The sequence below is a fragment of the Liolophura sinensis genome, chromosome 1 (genome assembly GCF_032854445.1).
Source record: "Liolophura sinensis isolate JHLJ2023 chromosome 1, CUHK_Ljap_v2, whole genome shotgun sequence".
Taxonomy (NCBI): Eukaryota; Metazoa; Mollusca; class Polyplacophora; order Chitonida; family Chitonidae; genus Liolophura; species Liolophura sinensis.
In genome coordinates this window covers 36,901,783-36,913,263 of record NC_088295.1, presented here as the reverse complement: position 1 = coordinate 36,913,263, position 11,481 = coordinate 36,901,783, and the positions used below count along the sequence as shown (strand labels likewise).

General features: G+C 37.0%; 1 protein-coding gene across 1 annotated transcript in view; it reads right to left on the bottom strand.

Annotated features, from left to right (window-relative positions):
- LOC135461631 (eukaryotic elongation factor 2 kinase-like) overlaps positions 1-11,481 on the bottom strand; it is a 32,049-nt gene continuing 20,568 nt past the window's right edge. Inside the window, exons 8-12 of the mRNA XM_064738812.1 lie at positions 6,894-7,022; positions 6,210-6,410; positions 5,236-5,360; positions 4,576-4,754; positions 1-4,128 (exon numbers count right to left, since the gene is read on the bottom strand). Of these exons, the coding sequence (XP_064594882.1) occupies positions 4,007-4,128; positions 4,576-4,754; positions 5,236-5,360; positions 6,210-6,410; positions 6,894-7,022 (756 nt within the window). The 3' untranslated portion in view covers positions 1-4,006. The remainder of the gene's footprint in view (positions 4,129-4,575; positions 4,755-5,235; positions 5,361-6,209; positions 6,411-6,893; positions 7,023-11,481) is intronic.

The following is an 11,481-nucleotide window of genomic DNA, read 5'->3' as shown; positions in this document are numbered from 1 at the left end:
TTTTCAAGTCGGACAAAGTCTTTATTTTCTGAAAATCTGGTACAAAGAAGCTTCTCGGGGGGAAAAATCATAGAAACTTTCAAGTAGAATGGTAAAATAAATCAAAGTGAGCATTATTTACAAACCCTGGAAACGAATTTGTTATAAAAAGATTAACAACGGAGTGTAAAAGTAGTTTTAACAATGACAGCCCTCTTGTCAGGTTTGGCAGGGCTATTTAACAATAACATATAGGTGTGATGTTTCCGGGGCTTTTTTTATAGGAAACACGGCTTGATGTAGCAGGTAATTTAAATGCTCAATTATGCTTTGAAATAATGAACAGACTAAATTATTATGGTTTAATCTTCGAATGGATTTACAACTTGGATAAATGATGCCGCCCTTGTTCCGGAAAATTAAAAGAAAAGTCCGACATTTTCAGAACTGTAACACCTTTACAGCAATACAGGCATATTATGATGAAAAATAGCTGACATTTTAGTCTTTCTATATGGTTCATCAATCTTTCACTCTCATACATGACCTATGTCAGTAACATTTTGCACCATTTTACCTTTGAACTCTATATTTTATCGCAAGGTTAGCTTTGTTTCTCGCGCACACACACAAACGGTTAATCCTTCTCCCAACAAACATTTACAGCTAGAAAAATAGTGGACTAATAATAAGGAAGTAAATATTTCAACATGACAAAGACAACACTTTATGTACAAAATACGTGGAGACTGAAAGGTTATCATTCGTGTGGTATAATTAAGGGGCAAGGACTTCTGATATACACTTGCAGCTTCACAGCGAGGACCTGCCAAGATGGCCATTAGCTGTCTAACCCCAATACCGCAAAAGTTCATCATCGCCTCTAACAGATGTGAGAAAATGCTGAATGAAATTTCAATTTCAGTTACTAATCCTGATATGATGTCAGAAGGGATGAACTGACTAGCAATTTTTTTCCTTACTTCTCCAGAGGGGGTAGGGGGGGGCATATGTCTCAGAGGCACAGTAAGCAGATCACAGAAAATTTCCTCACCATGGAATATTAGTTTATGTAAATATCAATCTTGAGCACTTTAAGTTCAGAATGTGGCAATGCATTTCTGGTGAATGGTCAGTATGGTCATATTGCTGTTTGTACCCATTTCAGTGTAATGGTTTAAACTCTGCATTATGCATGGACACTTACTCAAAACATTCAGCCACCAGCACAGTGTGGAAATACAGACAAAGGTAGGGCAAACCATGAAGACAATATTATCACTTAACAATTATAAAGGCAGAAGTAATGGCCAAAACTACTGTTATAATCTACCCCTAATTACAGCAAAGGTTGGATGACCAAAAGACAGGTGGCATCACTTCAAACAATCCTACATTTTGTAACACATCATATGGGCTGCTACATCTATATGTATTCATCTGCCAAAATATTAATGTTCACCTATTTCGACAGGCATACTATTTAGCACTGTTCCAAACTTTACGTAACAGATATCATACAAAATATAATACATGTACAACTGCTACTGCAATTCAAATCAAAACAAACCAACAAAAAAAATGCAACAAGAATTCAAAGATACACAGAAAACAAATCAAACTAAACTTACCTTGTTGTTTCACACAGCTAAACACAAACAATGGCACTTGCACAAATATGCACAAACGCCACTGGTTAATGTACACCCATATACCTTAAATCCTATTTAACCATATCCACATTTCCAAGATGTTAATGTATTTGTAGATTCACACTGCAATATTAGTGCATGGACACCAATCACAGCACAGAGACACCACTTTTGGTCTCTTCAATCCTACTATAAAGACTCTGGCTGGTATTTCCAGACTAGGATTATAGAAACATATATAACAATTCACTCCAAAATGGGAATATACGTTCAAAATGCTAGGAGAACATTGCTCGTCATCTTGGGATGTTATTACCTGTGAGTTATCTCCCTTTGTGACATCACATTTCATACGCCGAGCACGGCACTTCTTGTCTACCGTTCCATGTGCGAGATCTTAAGGTTTGGGAAAACTATTGACAAAAGATTTATTTATTTCCTCTAGGGTTAAGCAAATTGTGCATTCCCACTCATGTTAAACTGCATGATGCTTTGCTTTGTTGTTTTGTTTTTTTGTCCGTGCCAATAACGGGGAATTTAACTGTTGTCAGAGACACTAAGTTGGGAATTACATATTTACCAACCGTTAACACAGTGCAAAAATAAAACCATTTGAATGTGGAATGCTGTATGTCATGAGTTACAGTGATGCACAATGTAAGCTACTGACCACCTTTAGCTAACACATTTACATATACTAGCTGTTGCTATACAGAATACAAAACAAAAGTCACATAATATAAACTACGGATAAGCTTCACAACAATAAGGGCATTCCTCATTGTGCATTACTTATAGTACACTGTTCTCAAAGCATTATGCATTTTGCAATATTATCACCAGCTATTTTCCGATTTCTCAAACAACTGTTAAGCTAACACCACTAGAAGCTTGAAGCCATTACATATTTTAATAAAACAAAAGTAGTCTCATCCAAATGCTTTGTATAATGCTTGCCATGAATAATTCAGTCAAATTTAAGAAAAGTTGAAACAAATCTTCCAATTATTCTCATTTTAATACTACAAAGGTCACAAAATAAAGCTTACTTTTTCAGTCGCAAAATAGACCAGATAAACTCCAACTAAATTAATTACATTCCACTTATCAAATTGAAATACCAAACTGTCATAGTTTATGAAAAGAAAACACTCAACATCTAATCCACAACATAAATCCTGAAATTCAGACATGATAATGAAAGATACAAATTGAACTGTGACAAATGTGTATATGCTATTATTTCCAATTACAACTGACATCTAAGTTTAATACAATAAACGATATTAAGTTTTCTGGATCAGCATAATACGATGACTTTTACATGTAGGCAGAATACCCACAAAGCATTGTTCAATAAACCAGGGCATTCCCTACTCTATGTTATGCATAATACATTACATCGTACAGCATGGCACCAAAAACAAAAACAGACAAAAGATTGAAAGAACTCTTATATGGCTTAAACCATAACACAAAAAGCAACTAATAAAAAATTAATAATGATGAAAAAATGACTAAGATTCCTTTTTCATACACCCCCATGGTCTCCATGTGCAACAGTATAACATAAGACAATATGTCCCTTTTCAATCTACTTGCAAAATAAACCTGCATAGATACAAATAGAATTGAAATGGAGAAACGATTACTCGCTAGAATAAGCAGTTCCTACACGACTGCACTTACAAGTTCAGAAAATCACATTAATAGGTTGGTGTAAAACACTGTTATTATGTACAATAGTTGTTTATTATGAAAATCAAATCTTGATAATTATTAACAAATGGCAGCACTCACCCATATTAAAAGTAGAAATTTATAAAACCTGTTGTTAACCACATATTGTAATACAACACACAATTACTCATAACGGTATTCAAATCCTTACAAAATATATGATTGGACAACATGGCAGTCTCAAAGAATGTCTGAACAGGTTCAAATTGTTATTCCCATCACAAAGGGGTCTAAAAGTGCATCTAATACTGAAGCACATATTCGGTTTGACCATAATTAGTTGTGGCTTAGCTCTGACGAGAACAGTTCTACGCCATGCAGGCTAAGATATCAGAGACATAAACAGAATGTCTGAAAAAAAAAAACAAAAAAAACCCCAGCAGTATGAAGATTCTATGCATACACAACAAGTGCTATATAAAGTTACCCTTTACAGAAAAACATCAATAAGAGTTGTAAAGTTTACATAAACTTATAGATATTCAAATTTGTGCGATGATGTGCAGCAGGGTTCTTTCTCCTCAGCCTTATTCTTCCCCCATTATACAAGTATAATATGCATGTTTGTATTCTTCACCTCATTGCTTTCACCTCGCTCTACCATTATTTCCTCTTTCTCTCTCCTCTATTTCCTCCTATCCCTCCTCTTCCTCCTCAACCAGAGCATAAGCCTCCTCTGCTTTTGAATATAGCTTTGTTGCCAGGCGACCTTTCATGGCACCCATTGCTCCTTCTGCCGCTTCATTGAAGAGATCACCTGCAAATACAACCAGACAAATGCTTGATGAAATCTGGATATTGATTAACTTGCCCCAGCTCTACATAAAAAATTCCTATTGTGAACTCCTGTTACACTGCGCACAATCATCTACATATTCTCAGTTTATCTGACTTTCCTTTAAATGCACACTTTCACATCGTGTAAAAAGAACAGCTTCCAGGAAAAAAATATGGCAGCCCATGCAATCTTTATAATCTAAAGAAATAATAAAACATTCTTTCCAAGAGTCAAAAATACCTTCTACATCTACATATGACTATCTGAATTAGCTTTACAAACAAATATGTCTTTTACATCGTACAATTTTCCCTGGGGCTCTGCCCTGTTTCCTCCACTATAATGGCCGCCGTCATATAAGTGAAATATTCTTTAGTACAGAAATAAAACACCAATCAAATAAATAAATCTAGTCTGCACTCTCACCTGCTTTGCTGGGATCTTTCTCCAGCCCATAACCCCCTTCTAGATACATATCTGCTAGCTTGGCCTGTATAGTGTACACCGGGTCATCCATGGTAGCATCATACTCCCCTCCCTCATCATTATCTGTCGTGTTAATGGCTTGTTCATACCACTCAGCCGCATCTTCCCAAGATCGTGTTCTGCAACAACAGCAGCACAAAATACATATTTATTCATTGGATTTGGTGTTTTACTTGTTGGATCATTGTTTACATTGTATTTGAGAATATCTCACCTGAAACTTGGTCAGTATAACTTGATCAGGTTTAGGAATGAATGAAAGTAATCAAATACAAGAGGAAACCAAGTATAGTAACCAGAAATCTGGACGCGACCAGCTACATCTAACAGACTGGACTTTTAGGCTGTACAATGACAGCCAGTATTTTGGTTGGAGGAAAGCAGGCAGAGCCTGAGTAAAACCCACGACCATCTGCAGACCTTTCCCCATATGAGTAACATAAACCTGAAGAAAAACCCGAAATACACAGCCATTTAAGCTGAATGCTAACAATAGTCCTGAAGCTTAACTCTGGTATGAAATTTGGTTGCATAATGCTTAAAGTGCTTAGCAATGTGCTCAACTAAGGGACTACATACAAAGAACTTTATTTGCCTTACCTGTTGGTGCCTAGCCCCTGGCCAGTCTCGAACGCCCTGGCCATAAACAACATGGCTCCTCTGTCCCCAGCATCAGCTGCCTGACACATGTAGTCCAGCCCTTTGTTGATGTTCTCATCTGTAGGCTGCAAACATACAACCATTTATTTACTATAAATGTGGCTGGTGTAATACACAATGCACACATTATAGTCCTCTTTCATGCGCTTATACATGTTCAATTCTACCTGAATTAAGGTCCATTCATAAGAAAAACCTAGCTGAAATTGCTCAGCATGTACACTCAGTGCCAAAGAACATGTCAGACATGACCACTCTGCGATTCAACAAAATTATGTGAAATAAATTTGAAGTGATTTCTAGTAACACTAGCAGCAGAGCTGAAGAGATTTGGTGATAAAGACACCAATAGATATAAACTTTCCTCAACTTTTAAGATTTTGGCATGCGGACAATTATTGAAGTAATCATGACAACAACGAGATATGAACACCATTCCTTAACAAGCATGTGATTAAAAATCTGGACGTAATGACCCAGAAGTCTCTAAGCCATGCGGTCACTGTGAGTTCAAGTCCAGCTCATGCTGGCTTCCTCTCCGGCCGTATGTGGGAAGGTCTGCCAGTTACATGCAGATGGTCGTGGGTTTACCCCAGGCTCTGCCCGGTTTCCTCCCACCATAATTCTGGCCGCCATCGTATAAGTGAAATATTATTGAGTACAGCGTAAAACACCAATCAAATAAATAAAACTCGGGATAATAATAAATTTAGCATATGTTATAATATCATCATAGCAGAGAAGACTCAGTTCTTTCACATTGCATTGGTGTGGAGAGACATTTATATAGGCTCTGTCTATGGGCTGACCCTGTTCATTTCTTTGAATAAAATAAAAGAAAATAAAATTTATATGGCAACAAAAAAAGTCTGGGTTGTGTCCTTTTTTTCCCTGCATGAGCAGTCTCCTCTCACCTGCACTGTGGCATTGACCAGCACATCCCTCTGTATGCCCAGGTAGAGTTTGGCCAATGTGAGAATAGCCTCCATGACTCCCAGCTGAGCGGCATACTCCTCATGGAAGAGGGCAGCCTCCCAGTCCACCTCAGGCTCCATGCCATTGGTGTTTGTGGAGAACCGTCCCAGCTCGTGGTACTTGGCCATTTCATGATGGATCTGTGACAAAGACATCACCCAGTTGTTTGAAACAAGGACAGACGTTCATGGAATAAGTGTGCAATATTAACATCATTGTTACGACAAGCAGCTCTCTATAAAGTCGCTCTGGTTTTCAGGCAGTTGGTCAAATTTCTGGCATTATAGCTTTCAGCATTATAGCTTTCAGCATTCAATCAACGAGAAGCCTGAATGCAATGATGAGCCTGAATTTGTGCTTGTTCTGCCTTGTTTCTAAGTGCCATATTGTTTATTTTTCCATCCAAAAACAGGGAATAAAGGTCAACATCAAAGCCTTTGACAGCAACATTTGAACAAAGCAATCTTTCAATATAAACCAGAAACACCAAGATTACAATAACAAGAGGCATGTAAACAGCAAAACATTTCTCATACAAAGGCAGTCATACTTTTTGCTCATTGCTTGTCCAGTCTTACGCTGAACTGATTGGCACAAATTTTCTCTAACCATTATGAACTGACCTTGCCCAGAACAGAGTCCCCTATAACCAGCTTCCTGTTTGCCAGCTGTAGTAGGCTGATTTCGTTGGCGATACATGACGGTCGGGCCTTCATGCGCGATGCTTTTGCAAAGGCTTCACGGTCTTCCTCCTGTAATGGAGTATGAAAACAAGCTTTGAGGATTAAGTATAAACACAAAACAGCAGTAATGCTCAGCTTTGAGATAAAACACAAGAACTGTACTTACTTTTTCATTTTTTTTTGTAATAGTGTAATAAATTGAAAACAGGTTTACACATACAGTTCGCAGACTTCATTTGTTTGGTTCAGTACTTATTCATAGCCCACAGAAATACCCATTTTAATGATTAAACTTAGTACTGTAGTACAAACAAATGGATAATGCATTGTTAAACAGAAAAGCTTAGTACTGTGGTATAAACAAATGGAAAAATGCATTTACTCAAAATAAAAAGTACCCTAATTACTTGACCTTTTCGCATATTAAAGAGCAATTTTCACTGCAATTTATTGACATTTTTAATTTGATTTTTAATGTGACAAAACAACATTGGTTGGACTGACCAGTTTCAAGGCTTCACACAAAGTAAAATTTTATCAGTCAACACAGAATAATGCCTTCAGAATATGTCTCAATAGACACCTTGCAAACATGTGAAAAGGTTGAAGAATTAAGGCAGAAAAACTGTTCATGTGAATTAATCTTCTGACATCTGCTGAGTACATGTAGTTTTGACATACTAAAATATGCAGACTGGTTTAATAGAGACTGGCAAACCTTAAATCAGGTTTGTCATCTATTACAAAACAAGGAACAATCTTAGTACGCTGTTGTTAAGATGAGCTTGTTAGTGTAATGATAAACTGGCTGTCACAAAACTGGCAAGAGCTACAAGTAACTGATTCAAAATGTGGATGACAGTAAACCTAATTATTATAATGATGAACACATAAAATATGTTAACACACAATGGCCTGTATAGTAAGTTAAAAGATGATGACTTCACTTCTCTTTATTACACCATACAGGTTTTTATTTCATTGCTAGAAAACTAAATCAAAAGGCAAGACAAAAGGTAGGTTCGAATGAGAGCAATACAATAATTTCAAATACAGAACACTGGTTTATCAAAGAGAAAATTAATTTCAGGATGTCAAAAGGTAATATTGCATTAAATTATCATTATTTTTGCTTGTTTCTTTTATTTCCTGTACAAAACAGCAGAACCCTGCAGGTAGTGTTACTGGTTATAAATCACATCACTTAATGACTACATGTATCACTTATCCACTGCAACATTATGAACCACAATGTATTTAGTCATTCTACAAAACTATATTCTCAACCATTTTTCCTCTCAAAAATACCTCCAGTTCATTTATTTTATAAATGATTATAAACTCCTTTATAATATAAGCAAAAGAATAAATATATCAGCAGCTTTGAAGAACAGTCAACAAATTTTCAAAACAAGAGATAAACCTGCACACACAATGTCAAATTTACACAAATTAACAGAAACGATTCCAGCAGCTACATGATAACAATTATAACTTGCAGGTAATTACTAACCCAAACCTACAAACAAAAAGCCTAAACAAAAAGCCTAAGCAAAACTCTTATGCAAACAGACTTGGCTATGGTCAGGATGCTAGAATATATTGTTTTGTACAATATATTATAAGCAAAACAAAACTGTAAAAATACCAAACCTTTGAGTAAACAAACGGAATGTTTTGCACAGGAGAAAAGTACACAATGAATTGGACAGGTGTAAAAATGTCAAACTGAAGTCAAACTCATAGCTCCATGTCTTACAATGGGAGTCAACTCTATTAGAATGTCAAAGCACACATGTAGGCATCCAAATGAACATAACTACACTGAGGACACGTTGGTTGCATGTTGAACTTTATACAGGTAGGACTACGCAAAAACTCGACAACTTGACACGGCAACTAAAACTTCAAAAAGTGCATCAAATTACTGAATTTACTGTAACAGCCTATGAAGCACCCAGAGGTTAGCACAGATTTATGAGAAAATATCATGTACATGTAGGTTAGTAAGCTAGCTGAATGTGGCAGACATTCATGTAAGACGACACAGAAATCACTCAGTCAGCTGATCACATACAGTGTCCCGGAATTCCTGAGCCCACATTTGTTTATCTGAGGGATCCTAAAGAGAGAGAGGGCATGGCAATGGCTGGTTCACCACAAATTCACAAAATGAATATAAATTAACTACCGTATGCGCATGAAGTAATTCTTTAAATCTGATGCCAGACTATGTTTAAGAAAACCTACATGTAGATACACATATTTTCAGTTACAAAAATTGTATACATGTACACGTATTTTAAACACCTGCATTTCCGAACAAACTGCTACTGAAGCAAGCGTATCTGAAAGTAAACATAATGTGCCTACATGTACAAAGCTTGCACACAAACAGTAAATGTATTAAAATGTACGTATGTATAAGAATACAATGGATTTCATTTTTGTGATAATCCTTATATGAACTCATACCTGTTTATAAATTCAATCTGAGGTAACTTTAAGTGAAGAAACAAATTTACCACTTATACCGTAAATGACCTTAAGTTTTACCCTCAAACTCGGAAAGTGAATCCCATGATTCATTGCATTGATTGTGGTTCTTCCTGAGATCAGCGGTGGTCAGGGGATTATGTGAATTTAGTACATAAAGGTTCACTTCATAGAAGTGTACGTTGATTGTTTTATATGTTCTCCATTTTATGATAAAAGGGAATTGGGGAGAAACCTCTCTGGAGATTGATGAGCGTGAGCGTGACCACCCAGTACCTTTATACACACGTGGAGTGGCATGTCAAATATGCGTTTATAATATGCATGCAGGACTCTCCATGCACAAAGCTATAACAGAACTTATCACCCTGCAAATCCTTACTTGCAAATTACCAGCAGATGATGACTCAAACTGCTTTTAAAGCAACTACTTACAATCTGACAGGACTCAAGATCTCCAGGTGTCAATTATAGCCCACCCGTTTATGGCGTGATTTTTGCCAACAAAAAGCAAAAAAATAATCTTACCTGTCGCTGGCGACACCTGGGGATATTTGCATACCAGTAATCATAAAACATTCACTTCATTTTGCTATACAGGCGTCAGCGTTGTGCGCACTTCTAATATGTCAACAACATGGACAAATCCTGTATCCTGTCTGACACATGATATGACGGACTTGCACACAGTGCTACCGAAAAGAGGTCAAAGGTAGTTGTGGTAGTTTTTGGAAACTATGTTTTCTGTGTTTAGTGGGAGTTCCCAATTTCAAAACTCGGGAAAGGTAATCAAAGGAAGACTTTGATTGTAATGAAACTACATGTGTGTGTAGATTGACATACTAAATTGGAATTACATGGACACGGGAAGCTGATGACAGATATTTCTCAGTGACGTGTTTTTAGCTGAAATACATTAGTACACATAGTCGTTGCATAATGAGGGCTCTCAGCAGACAACCATTCACCAGACAACAGTGTGAGGTGACTTCCACATAGGCCTAACCCGAGTGTTTGAAATTTAAAGGTTTGTAATAGATATCGCCTATCTTAATACCTTCTCTGATTTCATTCATGGGTATATTTAGAGATGTACAAGTAGGCCTATAAGTCGACAGTCCTGCACACCTCACTGTCTGTGACTTGACCCCATGTGGCGAGGATTAGCCACCAGAGCTGTTAAATGCCAGGCAGGGTATTAATGAAATGGACCGAGGGCTGATCACTCTCTTCTGTCAACTTCTCTATCTTTCTGCCAACTCAGTTCATGCGAAAGTGAACGACAGTAACTCATATGCGAAACTTTAGGTCATTTACAGTATGTAGCATCTTTATTAAAATTTTACTAGGTGTATATAAATGTTGATCTAAACTAAATGAATGTACAACGATATGGTGTGGCTATGAAAGAGAAAAATTCTGTCTTTTGCCTGAAAACACTTTTACACATATACAATTGCCCAGCAGAGAATCTTTTGATTTATTTATTTATTTATCTGATTCGTGTTTTACGCCGTACTCAAGAATATTTCACTTATACGACGGCGGTCAGCATTATGGTGGGAGGAAACCGGGCAGTTTTGCTGACAGACCTTCCCACATACGGCCGGAGAGGAAGCCAGCATGAGCTGGACTTGAACTCACAGCGACCGCACTGGTGAGAGACTCCTGGGTCATTACACTGCACTAGTGTGCTAACTAACTGAGCCCCTGAGGCCCCCGAGAGTCTTTCGTATGTACCAGTAAATTTACATGCCAGGATATGATCTAAGCCGATTTTGAATGCCATAAACTGAGAATTTGCACCCCAAACAAGGAAATATAATAAAATGAAAAAAGAAAAGATGTTTAATCAAAACTTATTGCTTTCAACAGATGAGAGAATGTTTTGCATACATGTAGGTGCCCAAACTTTTTCTCCTACAGTAAATCAGGCCATCTAAGTATCATGTATCACATCTGGTATAAGGTTTTCTCTGCCACCATATGGTAACAAAGTTTCTCTGCCGCCATGGTGCATCTGTAAAAAGAT